The sequence below is a fragment of the Pseudophryne corroboree genome, chromosome 6 (assembly GCF_028390025.1).
Source record: "Pseudophryne corroboree isolate aPseCor3 chromosome 6, aPseCor3.hap2, whole genome shotgun sequence".
NCBI classification, from domain to species: Eukaryota; Metazoa; Chordata; class Amphibia; order Anura; family Myobatrachidae; genus Pseudophryne; species Pseudophryne corroboree.
The window spans coordinates 51627815-51649618 of record NC_086449.1 but is presented as its reverse complement, the minus strand read 5'-3'; the positions used below and the strand labels follow the sequence as shown (position 1 = coordinate 51649618).

At 42.7% G+C, this 21804-nt stretch overlaps 1 protein-coding gene across 3 annotated transcripts in view; it reads left to right on the top strand.

Annotated features, from left to right (window-relative positions):
* The window catches only part of LOC134936083 (zinc finger protein 84-like), a 60718-nt gene extending 42305 nt beyond the window's left edge, over positions 1-18413 (top strand). Inside the window, exons 2-5 of one of the 3 annotated variants that reach the window (XM_063930993.1) lie at positions 14866-16685; positions 17518-17668; positions 17794-17940; positions 18133-18413. In XM_063930993.1, the coding sequence (XP_063787063.1) occupies positions 15007-16341 (1335 nt within the window). In that variant the 5' untranslated portion in view covers positions 14866-15006 and the 3' untranslated portion in view covers positions 16342-16685; positions 17518-17668; positions 17794-17940; positions 18133-18413. Of the gene's footprint in view, positions 1-14865; positions 17669-17793; positions 17969-18132 lie in introns of all 3 variants that reach the window. The other 2 variants (XM_063930991.1, XM_063930992.1) reach the window with 2 other exon arrangements.
* The last annotated feature ends 3391 nt before the right edge of the window (positions 18414-21804 follow it).

The following is a 21804-nucleotide window of genomic DNA, read 5'->3' as shown; positions in this document are numbered from 1 at the left end:
TACGGGGATCTGTATTTTTTTATGAGATTTTGGCCCCTCAGCTATGGGTAAATCCAGAGGGTGGAGTGATTAGTGTGATCGCTCCCCCCTACACACCCGCACAAGCAGAAGAAGTCTCCCTGCAACACCACAGACCAGCCAGCACACAGCAGCGTCTGCTGACTGTAGCACAATGCTGCTGCAGTTTCTGGCAGGACGTGGAGAGCTACAAAGCTGCTCTAGCCAGGGGGCCCCCTAAAACTGTGGGGCCCGGAGTACGTACCCCATGGGCACCCCTCTTTATCTGGCTCTGGGCTGCAGAGAGACTCGCCGACGGGGGGAACTTGTGGTGCCTGGTCCGGGCACAGGAGCCTTCACTGCCTGCTGCAGGGAGCACCAACAAATGTAAGACGCTTAGCTACTTCCAGGAGAAGAAGCATTACCCGCACCTCCCCCACTCACAGCACCTCCGGCACCCTCCCCAATTCGCAGCACCCCTGCAGCAACCCCTCCCCCACCCATGGTGGCTCCAGAACCCCTCCCCAACCTGTGGCACCCCCACAACCGCCTCCCCCCACACATGATGGCTACAGAGCCTCTCCCCCCATCTGCAGAAAGTCCTCACCTGCCCTCCCCCAACAGCAAGCACCCCCGCAACTGCCCCTCCCCCACCTGTGACAATGCCGCACCCGCCCCTCCCCCATCCATGGCAACAAGTCCATGACTCGCAAGACTCACTTGGTGGGTTTGGGGGTGTGGGAGGCTGCCTATTAGAGCAATGGGGAGGCACGGGATGAAGTACAGTAAACTCAGTCTCATAAAGGTAAGTCAGAATTAAAAAAAAATCACACTTGTATATTTCTGTAAAAAGTAGCACCTCCAGTTTTTTTCTCACTTACGCCAGGCATCTCTCGTTCTCTCAGTGCATGCACAATGCTAATATGCCTACAAATGAATGTGCCTTCTGGGTTCCCTTTCTCCAACCAAAGCTAGCAGGAGTCATTCCCGTGCCTCCCCATTGCATTAATAGGCAGCCGCCCCCACCCTCAATCTCACCCCTATGAGACTTGTGATTTCACGGACTAGGTGCACTGCTTAGTAAATGACAAACACAATACAGCTGGTAAACTACTGTATATAAATTAACGGCTCATGCTGTCATTAACTAAGCCGTACAACCAATCCATGAAATCACAAGTCTCACAGGGGTGGGATTGGGGGTGTGGGAGGCTTCCTATTCAAGCAATAGGGAGGCCCAGGAAGAAGTACAGTAAACTCAGTCTCATAAATATAAGACTCTTGTAATTTGCAAAGTCACACTTATATATTTGTGAAAAAAGTAGCACCTCCATTTTTTTTCTAATTTGGACTGTGCACATGTCTGACTCTGCATACAAAGTATGACAGAACTTTTTTAATACATTTTTTTTTAAAACCTGTGGATGCTAATTTTTACACATACAATACAAGTGTGTCCTTTGTGGGAATTGGACTATAGCTCATGGGCATGGAAACCACCAGCAACACCACTGTGCCAAGAGAGCCTTGGAGATAGGTGATTGACACCTGCAGTGACAGTGATGTTGCTCATAATTTTTCTGTGTTCATATTTTATACAGCACACCAGGGGAACTTTCAGTTGTATGGCATGTTGTCACTGGGTGCCTGCTGTTCTGGTGATTTCATACTCCAACCTGCAGTAATTATGTATTCAAACAGAACTACTACATTTAATGTGCACTGGCCCGCTTGTCAGGGCTTGCTACAGTGTTCAGTATTCTGTAGTGCCGTATCCATCTGCTGCTATTTAGCACTGTACTGTAATTTTCATTAGTGGAACAATCACCACCCAGTGGTGAAACTGTGTATTGCATGCTGTGAATCCAATTGTGCCTTATCATGCCTTACTTCGCCAACCTGCGCTTTTTGTATGGCACAACTAGGACTCCTGTATGGGGCAGCAGCAGCAACGATGAGCATGGCTACATCTGTACATCTCTGCCAAATCATTAGAGAGAGGCTAATAGGATGATAGTGGGCTCCTAGGCCCCACCAAGGGTGGGATGCTGAAGTACAGACATCCTAAGCCGTAGTCTCTTACCAGTCCATATAAAAGAGCTACCCAGATACTGCAGGGAGGCAAAGGTTCATCTGAAATAAGTAAAGCAGAATGGGGAGAAGGTTTATTTTAATGGCCACTATGTGAAAAGTCCAGGAAATAAATGGTTTATTCCAGGATGGAATAGGATGTAATTAGCTTTAGAAAGTGCAGAACCGTGTTTAATAACAAAAATGCCTAAATAGTGAAATTGGGAGGACTGCCAGGTAAATTGGAAACTAAGGGCAAGAAATTTCTTTGTAAACAGAGAGAGAAAAATAAATGTGAAACATTGGTTTTATCAGGGTTGATTAGAATTTAGAGTAGGAGCCAAATAGATGAAGTTCATTAAATATATTTCAGGAGAGATGTCAGGGGATTAGAGAGAGACATTAAAACCTCATTGGCATAAAGGGCAATTTTATGTTCCCAGGTGCTAGAACCCTGATATTCACGGTGTTCTACCACAAAAAGGCAGTCAAGGGTTCCATAATAAGGGCAAACATTAGAGGGGAAAGAGGGCAACCTTGACATTTGCCATAAGAGAGGGTTTGGACAAGGAGCCTTTAACTTGGACAAATGCTAAGGAATTGTGATAGTCAGCAGAGATGCAAGTCAGATATTCCCCACAAAGAGCAAAGGATCCCAGGACATAAATCTATGAACGTGACCATACATTTACAGCATCTCAGGCTATATTAGAGTAGGGAACTTAAATGATTTTGATGAATCCGGCCCATCACTCCTGGGACAAAACCCATCTTATCGAGGTGAATAAATTGAGGCAAACAGGTAATCTGGTGGCAGACACCTTTGCACATATCTTGAGGTCAACATTAAGGATAGAGATTGGTATGTAACTGCTGCATAAAGTCAGATTCTTACCTTGTATGTGTATGGTGGCCTACCCAAAATAAGCAGCATCCCTAAATGCATTAAAGAGATCAGCTAGCCTAGCAGCGAGGATTCTACTAAATGTCTTTTAGAGACTGGAAAACACATTGTGATCTGGATCCTTAGATGGTGACTTGCACAGAGTGACTGGTACCCTGAACCATAAGGACTATCACCGCATTTTGCAACTCAATGCAATACCCTCTGGTCTACAATTAGTTGGTCATGGGTTCATCCTACAGCAAGATAATGCCCCAATATATGCCTCCAGGTTATTTCAGAACTAACTCATGGAAAAGAACATTGCAGTTGTAGGGTTGAAATCAAGTAAAAGCCAACACAGTCTCCAGACTTAAAACCCATTGAACTGGTTTGTGATAAACAGGACAAAGGGTGAAAGAAAATCAATCTGCAAGTGCAACACATTTGAGGGGAATTTTGCAACAGTGTTGGGAAGAACAAAACTTGAATTTAATTGTGGAGTGAATGTCATGAGCTGGTCCAGTGGTTATATATGCAAACGACTATTTTTTCTTTTTAAATAATGTTTTTATTAAGTTCCAGATACACAGGAACCAAGAATAAAAGTACTTACATAAATTGTACATAAGATAACAGAATTGAGTAAACAGCGGAAATGTACATAACACAATAGCACTGGAGCAGAGTGCTCAATTCGCCAACTGTGTACTCATAACCTTGGCATCAAACAAAAAACAAAACAGAAAAACAAATATGAAAGAACAGCAAATAATGCAAATAGGAGGATCAGAAGAAAAAGTACTATACAGTGACACAGAAGGGGAAACAAACAGAGGTAAAATACTACAATATATGTGTCCATGGGAACGGCATATCCAGGTATTGGTACATAGGGGTAGAAGAGAAATAACTGTTACAATTGGTTAGTATCAGATTGTGGGGACTTTAAAAGTGACAAATCTGTGGAGTCACTAATAGTCATAGCATGTCCCTGCCTTACCCGGAATTCCCTCCATTTCAACCGATTCCTATGAATTGAGGGAGGCGATATAGAGTACACACCCCCTGCTGTTTCGAATAAGAAATGCTTGTGGGTATTATTAATGATAGTCTGGATGGTGGGTATTGACTGCGATTTCCACAATTGACCTATTGCTGCCTTAGTGGATAGTAAGATGTGACCAGCAACATACCTATCGCAGCTCAGTAGGGTATATGTTGAATAGTGAAATAAGGCAAACACTGGGTCCAATGGCACCTCCACACCCAGTACTTCCCACAAAAGAGAGAACACTTCCGTCCACAGCGGTCCCAGGATCAAGCATTCCCAAAAAATGTGTAAGATAGTGCCCACATGTCCACAATTTCTCCAGCAGAGTTGGGATATCGAGGGCCAAATACTATGAAGCCGTTGTGGAGTGAAGAACGCCCTGTGGCATAATTTATAAAACATTTTGGAATGTTGGAGACATTTAGAAATCTTGAAACACATTAAGGAAATAGTGTCCCACTCCTCCTCTCGGAGAACTATAGTGAGGTCTCTTTCCCATTTAATCTGCGAAGGTATATTACTCGTTTTAGTCAGAAGGACAATGTACTGATACCATCTAGACATCCCACCCCTATGTCCAGGGGAAGACAACCTAGAATATAAAGGAGCAGGGAGGGGAGAGGGACTTCCAAACTTACTAATACAAGAATTGAGCCAGTGCCGTATTTGTAAGTACTTAAAGAAATCATGTTTCGGTATATCAAAATGGGATTGTAGGCGAGAGAAAGGTACTAAACCTGCTTCAGAGCAGAGATCCTTCAAATTCACAATTCCAGCATCTATCCAAGCGTCCAGCGTGAGATTGGGAATAGTACAGGCAATAGTTCTAACAGAAAGATCAGCTGCTGGCAGCAAAATAGTTGGGTCAGACGTTACCACTAAATGCCAGAGCTTTAAAGTACATCTAACTGCTTCTCCAGGGCCTTGCCATTTTAGAACGCCGTGGATAGGCAGCAGGAAGAGATCTATTATGTTAATCAATCTCAAAAAAAAAATCATTCAATAAGTACCCAAGGTTTGGGGTGGTGCATAGCAAACCAGTCCCTAGCCTGGTCTAGAAGACAGGCGGAGTGGTATGCCTCCAAGCCAGGGTAGGCTACACCACCAAAATTCTTGGGTAAAGTCAAAACCTGCCTAGCTATGCGGGGTTTAGACCCCTTCCAAATAAAGTGAGACAATTTTATTAGCTCTGACACTGAGAGGTTTGGGGAAGCTACGGGGCATAGCCCGAAACAAGTAGAGGAGTTTAGGTAGCAATACCATCTTAGTTGCAGAAATATGCCCTAGCCAAGAGATTCCATGGGAGGACCATTCTTTAATTAATTTTTCAAAGGTGCATAATTGCAATCGTACAAATCCGTGTCTAGTGAAAGATGAATACCCAAATACTTAATAGATCTCACTTGCCAAGCATATCTGTATCTGTCCTTGAGTAAAGCCAGTGCATGCGGCGGGGTATGGAGCGGTAGAGCTTCCGTTGTGGAAGTATTTAATTTATAGTAAGATATTCCGGAATATATATCCAGTATAGTATGGAGGGCGGGAAGGGAGGAGTCAGGGAGGGTTAAACAGAGCAAGATGTCATCTACGAAAAGGTTGATCTTGTGATTCAATCCTCCTATCTCGGAACCTGTAACTGTCGCATCAGTTCTAATGGTCTCGGCCAGGGGCTCAATAGCTAGAGCAAAAATGAGGGGTGACTAGGGGCAATCCTGTCTAGTGCCATTCAGTATATCAAACCTACCCGACAGACACCCATTAACAAACACACTTGCAGAAGGAGTGGGGTACAAGGCAAAAATAGAGTCCAAAAACCTTCCAAAGATTCCAAATTTATGTAGAACAGATCTCCGATAACCCCAATGGGTTACAATAATCCATGACGTTGTAAGCTTTCCGAGTGTTGTCTGGGGCCTGCCTGCCTGGGACAAAACCAACCTGATCAGCTATGTGGGAAGGTAATAAGGGACAGAGGCGATTAGCGATAAGCTTTGCAAGATGCTTTGTCTGTGTTTAACAGAGCTATAGGATGGTAATTTTGGACAGATGTGGGAGGTTTACCTGGCTTAGGGAGAGCAACTATTTGTGCTTCAAGCATCTCCCTCGGGAACCTCCCAACATTGGATGCCTCGTTAAAGATGGTCAACAGCTCTGGTGCCAAATCCGCTTTATAAGTTTTATAGAAATTGGATGGAAATCCATCAGGGCCAGGCACTTTATCTTGCAGGAGATCACCAATAGCTGCATCTAGTTCAGTTATAGTCCAAGGGGAGCTGAGTGACAGGCAGGCCGCGGAGTCCAGCATCGGGAGGGAAAGTTTATTCAAAAAGGACTGTATTTCAGCCTCCATGGGCTGAGGAGTAGCCGGATCCAACTATAAATTGTAAAGTTGGGAGTAATACTCTGCAAAGGTGTTTGCTATATCATAAGGGTCACATACTCTGGAGCCTGTAGAGCAAGCATTCCCAACCGCGGTCCTCAAGGGACACCAACAGTGCAGGTTTTAGTGATATCCAGACTAGCCTGTGTACAAGCCTGGCCTTCACTAAAACCAGGACTGTTAGTGTGCCTTGAGGACCGAGGTTGGGAAACACTGCCGTAGAGGAACAAATATAATGAATTCTGGCCTTAGCTCGCCTACCTCGTAATTTCCGGGCCAAAAGTCGACCCGCCTTATTTCCAAATACATAAAATCTCTGGTACAGTCCTGCAAAATTGCGTTGCACGTCCCGAAGAGAGAAAACATTCACCTTCTCCCTAGCGGCAAGCAAAAGCTTAAAAACATTTCTATTTTGGGGATTAGCCTTTTGCGTCATTTCAAGTTTGGCAGCTTCACTTTCAGCCAACAATCGTTCAGCATTTTGAGAATGTTTAAGCCGTGAAGCTGCCTGAATGGCTGACCCCCGTACTACCGCTTTAAAGGAGGATTAGTTATTAAAGATCGAGGTATCCTCCGGCTTGTTAGTATCTAGATATATCTGTATAGAATGTTGTATGGCAAGAAAGGCTTCTGGATGACTTAGTAAGAAATTCCCTAGCCTCCAGGGACCTGGAGATACTTTACGAGCTCCTAGGTCCCATACTACCAATAGTGGGGAGTGGTCGGACCAGGTAATCGGCAATATGATTATTTTCCTAATCGTCGATAACGACTCCTTACCAGTCAAGACAAGGTCAATTCTAGAGTACGAGGAGTGGACATGTGAGTAAAAAGAATAGTCCCTAACCGTAGGATGTTTAGTCCTCCACGCATCATAGAGATCATACTCTCCAAGTAAATGGCGAATCCAGAGTTCTTTTCTGAGGTGATCCTAGTCCTAGTTAAAGTACTTCTAGTGGGGCGAGATCTACCCATATAGGGGTCAACAACCAAGTTGAAATCTCCCAATATTATAATGGCCCCTTTAGCATGGTTCTATATTAAGGAGCATAATTTCCTGCAAAACGGAAGTTGATCAGAATTTGGTGCATAGCGAGAGACCAAGGTGACCATAGTGTTTTCAAGTTGTCCTAATAATATGAGGTACCAACCTTCGGGGTCTACTATTTGGGATTCTAGGTTGAAAGAACAGCTTAGGGAAATTAGTATTGCAACGTCTGCCTTTTTTGTGGGGCCGTTAGCCATGTAACAAGTAGGGAAGCAATTATCATAAAATCAAGGGGGGGTCTAGTTTCCTAAAGTGAGTTTCTTGATTAGCGACAACATTCGCTTTCATTTTATAGAAGCAGGATAGAGCCAATTTACGTTTCTGTGGGGAATTCAATCCCTTAACATTCAGTGACACCAATTTAACCATAACTGAATTACCGGGAAGCGGGCTGACTGCTTGAACCAAGAGGTGCAATTAAAGAAACTACCGTATCCTGAACACGGTGACCTATCAGAACAATGAACATAGGGGAGACAAGACACAAGAGGGAAACATACAAGGGGAGAAAAGATGAAAATAGAAAAAGATAGAGTGGATTCCGTAAAGATACAGAGTCATAGTAAGGTGCCAAAACATCCAGCGCCTCACACTACAAAGTAGAGAGTTTAGTGGCCAACCTCTTCACAATCAAATAACCAGAAAATAAGAAAATGGTAACCACTTGGTCACATGTCTTAAAGAACAGATAAAGTCAAGTCTGCATAGACATGCTATTTTGAAAAGGTCACTGAGTCCTAGAACTAACAAAATAGCTCAGTGATTGCAACAGGGAGACAAAAATGAAACATAGTACGTAAATCCAGCATCTGAAAAGCAACATTAAACAGTAAATAAATGATTATAGCCAGATAATAACTCAATGATGGTAATTAGTTAAGTCAATGTTCGTAACAAACTCTTGTAGCAAGACTTTATGAAAAACAGCACTAGCCCAGTGAGAGCCGTTCTTGGCAAGGAAGATACATCAGAGGCTAGGCCCTACTTCCCAACCGTCGACCAGTCCTGCTGAAGTCTGGGGTCAGGAGAGCCGGTCTTGTGATCGCCATTTAAATTCCATTTGTGAAGAAGTCTCATACTGTCTTCCACAGAAGACACGACAATAGTGGAGCTCTCTCAAGAAAATAGTAAATGCCTGGGGAAGCCCCACCTATATACTATACTAGCTTTCCAAAGGTCCATGGTGTCGGGGTGAAAAGAGTGTCTCTTGATGAGGGTGTACTGTGATAGGTCTCCAAAAAGTTGAAGCGGGCCAAAAGCTTCCACCATGTCAGAAGAAGGTCTAGCTGCCTTGAGCAAGGATTCTTTAATGTGGAAAAAATGGACTCTCATTAAGAAATCACTCGACGACCCTTCAGGAGCACTGTGGGCCTTCGGAACCCTATGAATATGGTCCAATATCAGATCCGATGAGGTAGCGGTAGGTAGCAGCTTCTTAAAGATCTCGATATTATAGTCATGTAGGCTGCTATCAGAGATGGATTCAGGAACCCTCTGAGCTTGAGGTTGTTTCTGCATGAGCGGTCTTCTAAATCTGCAACTTTATCCCGCAAAGCTGGCACTTCTCCCTCAAGGGTATCATGAGAGTCGATAAGGGTATTATGAGATCTCACTACCTTACCCATCTTTGTTTCCAGGTGTCCGGTCCTCTTGCCTAAATCCTCAATAGAGCTTTGGCAAGACTGCAACAAAGTACAAAATTCAGATGCCACTTTGTCTTTAAACTGGTGTAACAAAAGCTTCATGTTGCCCAGCGTTAAGGCTTCTCTGTCCTCCAGACTTGGCGAGGAGGGGGGTTACGAGGTGAGGATAAGGCTGTCATGGGTGAGGAAAGCTTAGGCAAAGGGCCTGATTCGGTGGCAGGGACTCCAGTCCCCTGAGACGTGTTACGATAAGGAGAAGGCTAAAAAAAGGCGACTTGAGAAATTGATTTGGAGGCTTTATGCTTTTTTGGAGGCATAATGTAGTACCGTCAAACGAAAAAATAACACTAGTAGAAAGGTGAGTTCAGTGGGGGCCTCAGAATGGCAGATAGCTTCTATGTCACGTGTGTAGATGTGTCGGCTAAAATGATTGCAGGGAGACACGGTGAGTACACATTTTTAAAGGTGATTACATCCTGTCAGAGCAACAGCGGAGATGACTTCAAGGAGTGAATAGCATCAACTTCTCAACAGAGAAACAGCAGTGAGGGCAGGGGATTCCAACCTCAAAACTATATAGGAGGAAGTTCACAGCGGAGTGAGCTATGGCACAGAGGACAGATGTATAGGAGGCCCAGGCAGGAGTGTGGAGATGGCATAAACAGGGCAGGCTGCCCTATAAATGCACTGGCACTATGCAGGATAGGACAACTGTATGATGCTGGTGTAAATGTAAAATGTCTGCTACAGAATGCACCTGACAGTCCTGGGTGTAGAGAGAGGGTTGTATCATAGTCCTGTGATGTCAGGGGGACCCGGGGCGAGAGACCACTGCAAAATGGGTGAGGCAGGTGTCTGCAGGCTATTCCGCGGGTTCCACTGTGGCCGCACTCCGCTCCTGGAGCTCACGGCCGGGTCTCCTCTAAACTCTAGCCCCTGGTCTCAGCACTGGATGGATGGAGGTCACATTCGCCGGGTGATGGAGGGAGCTGCCTGACCCGCTGGTGCTGCTCAGTATGCTGCCACAGTTGTGGGTAGGTCCCAGGAGGGGCAGAAGTGCTGTGCTTGTTGCAGGCTCTCTGAGCCCCAAGTATCAGACAGGCGGGAGGGAGAACTCACCAGCTGTCCAGAGCTGCCACGGCCGCCGCCCAGCGCGGAGGGCACCAACTTCTGCCGTCGGGACTCAGGGAAAGATGTCACAGGCACTGCCGCAGCTCCTGTTGCAAGTGTGGATGCCACTGCTCCCGATCTCCGTGGTGAGGGTGTTCCGCTATGCCGAGAACCGAATCTGGGACATAGGGCCAACTGCAGCCCCCAGCTGCACTGTGAAGGGAAGGCCACAACCCGCAAGGACCCTAATAAGAGTCCTCCGGCTCCATGGCTGCATCCCCCTCTATCACACAAGCTGGGGGGTGGTATCAGGAGACAGTGGTGGCAGAGGGAGCCCCCAATAATGAATAAAACCCGTAGTATGTCTGGGTCTAGCAGGAGCTCCTGGAGTCAATGTCCGTTTGCTTAGCTTGCTAGGCCACGCCCCCACAAACAGCTATTTTAAGGAGTAAAATATTTAAATTCTATGATTTATTTTTTGGTGGTTCTTAGGTCTTTGCTAACAGAACCACCTGTGCATCTTCCTCTGTGAATACACCCTCCCAGGAAAATTTCCTTACCGTGGTTTGAGTCACACTGCTTTGATAGGATGACACTTGAAGCCATGATCATTAAGTGGTCTTTTTTGTTCAATCATTTAGACTATGTTTAGAGCTTGAAAGCCTACAAAGGCTGGGATCTATCACTCAGTGTGGAAGACATACACTATCTGGTGTGACTACAGCGGAGTCTCTGAGCCCCAGATCAGGATGGCTTTGATGAGGGGCTTATTATGTGTCAATTCACAGCCCATTTTATCCCCTTTCACTAGAAACTGGCCTCCATTTTGGAGTTTCAGACCTTTTATCCAGGGTTTTTTTTTCATATGCAACCATGTTATATTACCCTTTAAGACTTAAATTTGGACTCTCCAGTAGAATTAGGGGGTAATTAAGACTGTATCGCTACAGCGGCAGCGATCGCAGTCTGAATTACTTTGTGGAGTGCGCATGCACAATGGCCGTACTGCGCGTGCACACCCCGGGAGCCCAGTGAGATGCTATCGCATCTGTCTGATTGACGGGCAGAGGCATTCGCGGGAGGGGGTGAATATATTTTTTTATATTTTTATTGTTATTTATTTTTATATCTTTTATCTTTCTTATATGCCTCTTATGATATTCAATTGCTGCTATACAATATAAATTATGATGACTTCCAGAAAGTGGTCGATAAATGTATATAAGTCATGGAGACTGACCATATGGAGCGCCCTTGACCCGCAAATTAGTATTACAACACACAGCGACTTGGTGGAAATTCATTGATATAGCGACCCACATGACCGGAAGTTACGATTATCTATATGGAACGCATTTGAGCCGCAAGCGGGAAGGGCAGTGTGTGAGAGCTTGATGGGAGTTCCTGTGAAGACGCAGACCACATGACCGGAAGTGACGATAATGGAAGAGCGATGTTTTGAATGTTCTAACGAACTGTTCCACAGCTGACTTTGTTTTTTATGAATTGTGGGGGTATATAAGGGAGGTCTATTGCTACATGGGCACTATCCGCTTTGGAAAAAGGTTAAATCCGTAACGCGTTAAGCGGGATCACGTCCTCTGTATCCTGATGGATTCCTGCACACCGTTTGTACACTGCCTGGAAGGGTGAGCTGTGGGTAACTGGGACTCGTACTTACCTTGCTGTAAACTACCATCCCAGCAATCCAGTGTGGTGTCCTCTTGGGAATTGCAGGATAAAGACATATGATATGCTTGTTATTCTACTTTACCATGTGAGTGCATTTATGTAAAAATAAATAACCTATTTGTATAAGGGAATATTGCACGATCGGTCTCTCTTTCTGCTGTGTGTGTATTGGAGGCAACTCTGACACATATCCTACAGGTTGAAAGCACAAAGAAAGCTGGGTCCATTTTGGATTTCTTGTGGAGTCTATTTGAGGAAATCTTGAACATAAAGATACCTTGATATGCCTGAAATTTCTGGGAACTTTGTGAGTGAGATGTGTTAAACATATTGGATATTCTATGAAAAGGATTTCTACACTATTGTGTTTTTCTCTCTCTTTACATGAGTGGTATTTGATGTTTTTACCTGATGGTGAACACAAACACACAGTCTATAGGTTGTGAAATACAAGTATAAGATTGAAGAGAACAAGCATTAGTAATATGACTTGTTACATTTGGAAGGCGCCTTAGTGGAGAATATTATATCCTAGAACTGTGAAAATGTTTTGCAGTAGGTGAAACTTCTTTATATCTTTGCTGGGCTGACTTCTGGATCTTGTTGCGCACTCTGTAAACCACTTATTTTCCTTGAGTTGGTGGGGTGTGGTCTGGACAACGGAGACGTGTCCGGACCATTTGAGGGGGCGGGCCATGGTGGCTGCGTGATGTCACACGCAGCTGCTACGACCCAAAGCGCGGTGGGTAGCTCCCTGCCGCTGCACAGGAGCTATGCTGGCAGGGAGCTACTAGTCAGGTACATAAGCATCACCGCTGTGCCATGCTTTTATACCTGTGTGGGGTGGGTTGACCCTGACATGCACGGCAGACTTGCCCTGTGCTGAGCATCCCCCCGCATGTCAGAGGAAATGATCGTAGAAGTGCTAAATTTACTACATCTACGATCAACTTTGAATTCCCCCCTTAGTGTCTATGTTTCATTTAAATCAGGAACTTATCCTGCTGGCTTCTCAGTATCCCAGTTCTTCTAGTTCTGCGAGCCCATTTCATCTCCTGCATGTGATACACCCCTTAGCAATCTATATTGATCAGACTGCTTAGCAAGGCAGCGAGCTGGTCTTCCCTGCACACGTTTATGACAATTTACACATTCTCAATACCTTTTGTGTCTTGGGATGCCCGTTTTGGGTATTGAGTGTTGCTCACGGTAATTCCAAAAGCATTCACACCCTTTATGGGCTCGCTGTGGGAAATCCTAGCGTATGCAGTTGCCCCCTGAATGGAGGTAGAGAAATCAGTATATTTGTGTAAGCAGTTGCCCCTCTGATTGGATGTAGGGCTTTTGTGTAATGAAGGTTACAACTGTTTCTCATAGTCCATCTGGGTAATCTGCCTTCCCTCCCTTATGATATATGTTGTTGTCTTGTTTCTGGTTTCTGTTTTATTAGTTTGAATGTGATGTCTCCATTAGGGCTTTGTTAGTGAAACAACTGGTGTCCTACTTGATGTAGGAGGGGTATATAGGGGAGAGCATCAATTAGGTTTAAGTAATTGATTTCTCCAAGTGCCCAACTCTATGCCCAGTGTAAGCCATGTCCCCCAGTTTGACAATGAGAAACAGATTTTCTGGAAAGTACATAAGAAAATTTGGATTTTCTTTGTCGTGAATACAAGCACCAAACCTACCCGTGTCTCTTACATAGACATCTATGTGCTCTTATATATACTGGTTGCTCAGGTTACAGATCCTGGAATGCTGCTGTTTCCTCTACACACGCTGCTCAGAATGATTGTAGTGTTTCACATTATCCCCATTTCCATGACTTGTGCAGAGAAAGTGGCAGCATCCTGGTGCATCAGCTGAAGGGAGGTATGGCCAGATTTGTAGCATATATCACCTATCTATGCTTTTTACAGGAGGTCAGAATATCATTATTTAGATTTTGCAAGAAACCCTTTCTCCACACCTCTCCTCCCTTCCCCACTGTCCGCTCACTCCTGTGCATCTCTGACACTGGGGGGAGGGATCAGAGTTCTTACCAAGGGGGGTATCCAATTAGCCTTGATAACACAATCTGAGATCACAGCTAATGTTATCACATCTATCTTCCAAAATATCAGGTTATCGCAGCCTGCGCGCTCCCATTTATCACACCTATACTATTCCAAAATGGCAATAACAGGAAACGCTTGATAATTCTAGCTGGCATTGGAGAAAGTGAGGAATTCTGCCTGTACCCCAAAAAAATCAAACTAACTTAGGAAAACATTGTAGACGTCTATTAGTGGCCATAATAAAAATATTTACGGTCATTAAATTAGGTCAAATTTCTGTTATATGCATTTTTTTTTAAAATGCATTAAGATTATATAAAGCATTTTTTTCAGCAAAATAAGTGCTCTCATTAAATTTGGGGTACATACAAATGGGTATAAGTATATATTTGGGTAATTTTAGGGAACTTTAAAAAAAAGAGGAAACCTAATATAAATAATTAAAAACTTCTAAGTGCCTCATTAGTCATTCAGAGGGATGTACCAGGGATTCAGAACCAAATGGTAACATTTTTAATAGGGATTTTTCATTACTTACCACCAGCTCAAAGATGGTGAAGAGAAATGCACGATAAACCCTATGGAGACTTATCAATAATAACTTATCGCCACTAACACGATACCAAATGATTGCATTTGTGATAAGTTATCAATATACTGCAGCTAATTAGATACTGCCTAACTGTCATTTCATTCCAAATTGATAACATAATTTATTATAATTTGATTTGTTTTATATACATAAGTTGTATCTGTGGCAGGAGGAATGTGGTCTCTGTACTGCACACCTGACTGGAAATGGGAGCCCAGCAATTAGGCAACATACATAAAGATACATCATGTTCCTTATACAATATAACACTGCAACTGATTACAATGGTGATCTTCAGGCTATTAAATAACAGATTTTATTTTTCTAATTTTTTTACAGGTAACTTAAGGAGCTGGAGTCCCACTAAGAATAGAAGACAAGGCTGCAGAAAGAGACGGGAAACGATCTTGTTCCCTGATCTAGAAAACTAAAGATATAATTTCTTCTTTAGCTTCTGAATGGTTCAAAGAAACGATTTTCATGTTATGGATAGAAGTTTTTATCCATTACATGATGAGTCTCACAGGAGAGAGACCACATCTGTGTTCTGAGTGTGACAGAAGCTTTACATGCAAATCAAAACTTATCAGACATCAGAGGAGTCACACGGGAGAGAGACCATTTATATGTTCTGAATGCAGCAAGTGTTTTTCCCAGAAGTCATGTCTTCTTATACATCAGAGGAGTCACACAGAAGAGAAACCATTTATTTGTTCTGAATGCAGCAAGTGTTTCTCCCAGAAGTCACATCTTGTTATACATCAGAGGAGTCACACAGGAGAGAAACCACATCTGTGCTCGGAGTGTGACAGACGCTTTACATGTAAATCACATCTTAGCAGACATCAGAAGAGTCACACAGGAGAGAAACCACATATGTGCTCGGAGTGTGACAGAAGCTTTACATATAAATCGCAGCTTATCAGACATCAGAGGAGTCACACAGGAGAGAAACCATTTGAATGTTCTGAATGCAGCAAGTGTTTTTCCCAGAAGTCAGAGCTTGTTATACATCAGAGAGTTCACACAGGAGAAAAACCATTTGAATGTTCTGAATGCAGCAAGTGTTTTTCCCAGAAGTCAGAGCTTGTTATACATCACAGGAGTCACACAGGAGAAAACACAATTATATGTTCTGAATGCAGCAAATGTTTTGCCAGGAAGTCATATCTTGTTATACATCAGAGGATTCACACAGGAGAGAAACCATTTAAATGTTCTGAATGTAGCAAGTGTTTTTCCCATAAGTCATTTCTTATTCGACATCAGAGGAGTCACACAGGAGAGAAATCATTTATATGTTCTGAGTGCAGCAAATGTTTTTCCCATAAGTCATATCTTGTTATACATCAGAGGAGTCACACAGGAGAGAAACCATTTATATGTTCTGAATGTAGCAAGTGTTTTTCCCGGAATTCACATCTTGTTATACATCAGAGGAGTCACACAGGAGAGAAACCATTTACATGTTCTGAATGTAAGAAGTGTTTTCCCCAGAAGTCAAAGCTTGTTATACATCAGAGGAGTCACACAGGAGAGAAACCATTTGAATGTTCTGAATGTAGGAAGTGTTTTTCCCAGAAGTCACATCTTGTTATACATCAGAGGAGTCACACAGGAGAGAAACCATTTACATGTTCTGAATGCATCAAATGTTTTTCCAGGAAATCACTTCTTATTATACATCAGAGGAGTCACACAGGAGAGAAACCATTTACATGTTCTGAATGTAGCAAGTGTTTTACTAGTAAGAAAACACTCAGTAATCACATGCGGAGTCACTCTGAGGGCCTGAATGCAGCTTGTGTATCATAACTAATGTAACTTATCACAACTGTATGAATTCAATGGAACCAATATTTATTTTCTGAATGTGACAAGTGTTTTATATAAATCTGTCTTGATAAAGACAGGAGAGGTCTGACAAGTGGACCTGGAGGTACTTTTCCCCTTGGGAAGGTCTCTGTGTTGGGAACTAGAGCTGCAGTATAACAATAGCCAATGACCGTGGGACTGCCATTACTGAGCTCTGTAATATACAGCTGTTCTGCTCATGCAGGTGCTGGGACTAGTAGAGAATTCCAGCAGCTCCTCTCAGTACTGGGATTCCTTCTCTGACCAGCAGGGCTATGAGTGCTGGGTATTTCTACAGGAACAATGTATGCTGCTCTGTTTCACCGTATGGGTTATTGTACGGGGTGTTATTTTTAACCACTTTTAGATGCCATTTTGTCCATGTTTAACTCCATTTTGTATGTGTATGACCTCATTGCTTTATATACTGTACATACTTTTTATTAGTATTAGTGCTTTGCAGACATATAGGCACCAGTTAGAAATAAAGTCTCACGTTAAGTTACAAGTTTTCTTTCACCTTTGACATAGTGTGAAAGACATAGTGAGTGGGAAGTGTATACAGCTTTTAGGGTGGTTGATTATAATAAATAAATGTTCCTGTTATCAGTATCTCAGATGGAAACTGTCTAGTAAGATGTTTGGGGTATTGTGTACATAAGTAGGGGAAAGGGTACAGTTGTCTAGAATAACATAAATTATGTTATCCTGAATGACTACTGGACCCAGCGTCACAGACCCTGAATGTAATATCTGGTAAGACAATGTTAGCGTATCCTTGCAGGGTTATAAAGCCTAGAGACTTACACATAGCAAGTAGTTCTGATGGAAGCTAGGTCTGGCTGCAGCGGACCTAGACTTCTACAAACCCCCTCCAGCTTTTAACTTGCAACAAAGTTATTAGGCGGGACCCAAGAGAATGACTGAACTACATTAAACTACTTAGTTAATCGATGACCATCATCTGGGACAGATCTTATAATAGCTGGGATAAGAGCAGAGTGTATCTGATTTCATTATTTTTGGCTCTTCACAAGATATCTCCCATGATAAGAGATGTGAATAAAGAAAAGAGAGTGGAACAGGCACGGCGATGGATTGAGAGTGGTGAAACATTTCATGATGTCATTTTCACAGATGAATCGTCTGTTGCCCTTGAGCGGTTCTCCAGAATGTCATTCCGGAAACGTAACCATATCATTAAAACCATGCCCAAAGCATCCATTGAAAGTCCATGTATAGGGAGGCATATCACGATTAGAAGCTGGTCCCCTGTTATTTTTCGAAGGTACAGTACTATACTTTATTCTGTGCCTGTGTTCTGTAAAAATACATGCTGTACTGTAGAGTATATGTAACTGCACAATAAAATAAGTTGCTTATTAATGAACAACATTTTTTTGATTTCTGTAGGGATCATGGATAAGAAATGTTTCCAAGAAACAATAGTAGAGGGATGTATGGTGCCATTTGTGAATAAATATTACCCAACTAACCATAGGATATTCCAAGACAATGATCCTAAACACTCCGCCTCAGCCAAATTTATGGAAGAGAAAGGTATGAATTGGTAACGCACACCACCAGAGTGAGTATTCTTTCAACAGTGTACAAGTAAAATTTTGGATAGCACTCTAGTACTGTAAATTTATTTTTTTATTTAATAAACAGTACAATATTGTATGTTTAATTTTCTCTATTTACTGTAATGTCATTAATTTTTTCTATACGCTTTTTATTTTTTTTATATAGATCACCAGACATGAACCCAATCGAATTAGTGTGGGCTCAATTGAAGAGGTACATTAGGAGTGTTGCGAAGCCAACAACAAAACAGCAGCTGTTGGATGGGATAAAGAAATTTTGTCTAGAAGTACTCACACCTGAACATTGTAATAATTATATAAATCACCTGTATAAAGTATTACCTGTTATAGTCGAAAGAAATGGTCAAGCCACAAATATGTAGTTCTGTACTGTATTTTCTGTTTAAAATTTTAAATTGGTGCATTATTAAAAATGTTTATAAAATTGCCTTTGTCTGATTATTGCATAAGCTAATGTAGAATATTATACAGTAGTAATGTTATTGATGTGTATGAACAGTTATTTTCAGTTTTATAAGTCCTGAATAAGAGTACTGTACATTTTGATAAGTACAGTACATGGAATCAGATGTTGTAATAAATACTTTTTTGTACATTAATATTGATGCTTTTCCAATAAATATTCCATTATACAGTATGGTATGGTACAGTACATGGGGGTAACTATAGTATGATGTGACGTTATGGCGGAGAAATACTGTATACACTAAATGTACAGTAAAATGTTTTTTACTTATTACAAACACACAAATCCCAGATGGAAATCTGCTTTACACAGCAGACAGCTTATGGTGACAGAATTTACCTATTGTATCCCCACCCATAGTCGTGGTATATTTTAGATTGCCTAATGAGACACTTCTGCAGCATTGTCATGGATTAATGTAAAACCTGTGTGCAAACAGTATCTCTATTGAATGCAAAGTACAGTAACAGTACAGTATACAGTATTACCAGAGCCGTACCTGACCAACATGATGCCCTAGGCTACATTTTGGCTGATGCCCCCTTGCACAGATGCTAGTTCTGCCTCTAACCCTGCACCCCTTTCCCAGCACCATTACCCATTTTGGCACTCCTACCCCTATATTTTAAATAGGAAAAATGTGCACATTTAGTGCCAGCCCAAAACAGTGCATGTTCTTGCTGGGAAGGGGCATGGGTAACACAATAATTCCCCCAGTTGAAATGACACAACACAGTACTGCAACTTTATTCACATTATATCATGCAATAGTGTCTCTTATTCTCGTTACATCATATGATAGTACCACATTACTCCTAACAGTATTGCCCCTTATTCACATTACACCCCACCACATTGATCTTTATTTACATTAGAACACAGGTTCTCAACCTCGGTCCTCAGGACCCCACACAGTGCATGTTTTGCAGGTCTCCTCACAGAATCACAAGTGAAATAATTAGCTCCACCTACTGTATGGACCTTTTAAAATGTCAGTGAGTAATTAATACACCTGTGCACTTGCTGGTTTACCTGAAAAACATGCACTGTGTGGGGTCCTGAGGACCGAGTTTGAGAACCACTGCATTAGACCATGCAGTAGTGCCCTTTCTTTATGTTACGCCAGAAAATATTGTAGTACACCTTATACACATAGTAATGCATTTCATATTTAAATTTTCATATTTCATTTCATAGAGCCGCAGTCACACACAGAATTTAGGCATGTAGCATCTCATTTTATTCAGCAGAAACTGATTATTCCCCGTTTGGCTAGTTTGCCAGCTCTGTATATTACAATAGAAAAAAATAATAGTGTCAGTGAAAAAAAACACCTCATGACAGATACTGTACAGAAGCTCATGTCTAAATGTACAGTAAGCAGTGATACCTTGCCATTGGCTTTATAGTAAGCCTTAATGGCAAGGGGACTTGGCCGCAGACTTACTGTACTGTACCACATCCCTTACTTTAATAGACCACACTGTTGCTTAAACTCCTTGTTTTGTGTCTGTATACTGTACATTATACAGCATTTATTATTTGATCATTCTAGGGGACCTCATTGCCTCTGTGTACTGTTATTTTAGCTAGGGGATTGTGATGCTCCTTCAGCATTGCACCGTAGCCTGCAAAACTTATGCTATTTCTCACTCCATATCCGAGCGCTGCCTGCCACGTGGTGGGGGTTCAGGGGCGGGGGCCATTTTGCCAGTGTGCTATGAGAGAGAGTCCGGTGTACCGTAATATGCATAGACCTCGCTTATGCCTATCGCCCCTGTGTACTTTAGCTAGGGGATTGTGATGCTCCTTCAGCATTGCCCCGTAGCCTGCAAAACTTATGCTATCTCTCACTCCATATCTGAGCACTGCCTGTCACGTGGTGGGGTTCAGGGGCAGTGGCCATTTTGCCAGTGTGCTATGCGATCAAGTCCGGTGTACCGTAATGTGCATAGACCTCGCTTATCCCTATTGCCCCTGTTAGCAAGGGGATTCTGATGCTACTTCAGCACTTCCCCGTTGCCTGCAAAATCTATGCCGTCACTCGCTCCATAGCTGAGGGTCCCCATGGGGCAAGGAGTCACAGGCGGTAGCCATTTCAATTGAGTCTGCCCTGCTACAAAATTGTATGTGTACCGTATGGTGCATAGAACCTTAACAGTACATCCGCTCCTGCAGCTTTGCCCTGGTTTATGTGAATAAAAATAATAATAAAGTGTCTGGAAAAAACTAACATTCATTCGTACTTTAGGAATCGAACACGGGACTCTGAGTATAGGAAGTGGAACACTTCACCACTTTGCCGCAGACAGATGAATAAATCCATTGGTTTTGATTGCCATAATGGCTACGGAATTAGGATGCTAACATACTGTACAATATTCCTAATATCATTAGGCAATAATTAACTTCTAACACGTCCATTTGTGTCAGTGTACACTACTGGTTTAATGTTGCTTTGTCTGTGGGACTTGGACGCTTACATATTCCTAAAGTACTGTAAATGGACCATATATGCTGTACTATTTGCGTCTGTACTGTATATACTATATTAAATAATGCAGAATGAGATGCTGTACATACTGTATGCAGCATAACGAGACGCACTAGTAAAGTAGTCCTTACTATATATTTCTGTATTTTTATTTTATGGGAGACCACACGCATTCGCAGTGGTGATTGTAAAAAGCGACATCTGGTGGATGATCGCAGGTATTACATGTAAAGGTAACGCCCAACGCCCTGTCTGCCTCCGTGCGATAAGATACGCCTCTCTGTGACTAGGCGCGCCTCCCTACGCCCCAGTACGCTGCGTATGCTCGATCGGGACAAACGCCTCAGCCAGTCAAGATAAAGGTGGCTACATCTGTATGTGGGTGGTCAGTTTACTTTAAATGTGACACAGGTTTTAAGTCTACTTCCTAGGGCCTCATTCACACTTCTATGCAATGCTGATGTTCCTGCAACTGAGCGATTATCAGTAGACTGCACACGTCCCAAGCTACTCTTGCAATGCCAATCGCAACCAGAAACAAAAATATAATGCTATGAATTGTTTGTTTGAGGGAGGGGAGGGGAGGGGAGGGGCAAAATCAATATCTTGCCTAGGGCCCCATGAGGTCTAAATCCAGCTCTGATGAGTGGAGGATAATATGAAGAAGCAAAGAGTGTTTAAGTATGTTCTATAGAACTCAATAGGACACTCCAAGCAACAAAAAGATTGTGTTTAATGAGGGATGTTGGAGGAACCTATTTTAATCTTGGGGGATCTATCCATACTGGAACTATATTACAGTATCCTCCAATAATGAGTCTTCCCTTTGTCAGCTTAGTCAGGTAGGTAAAGAAGGA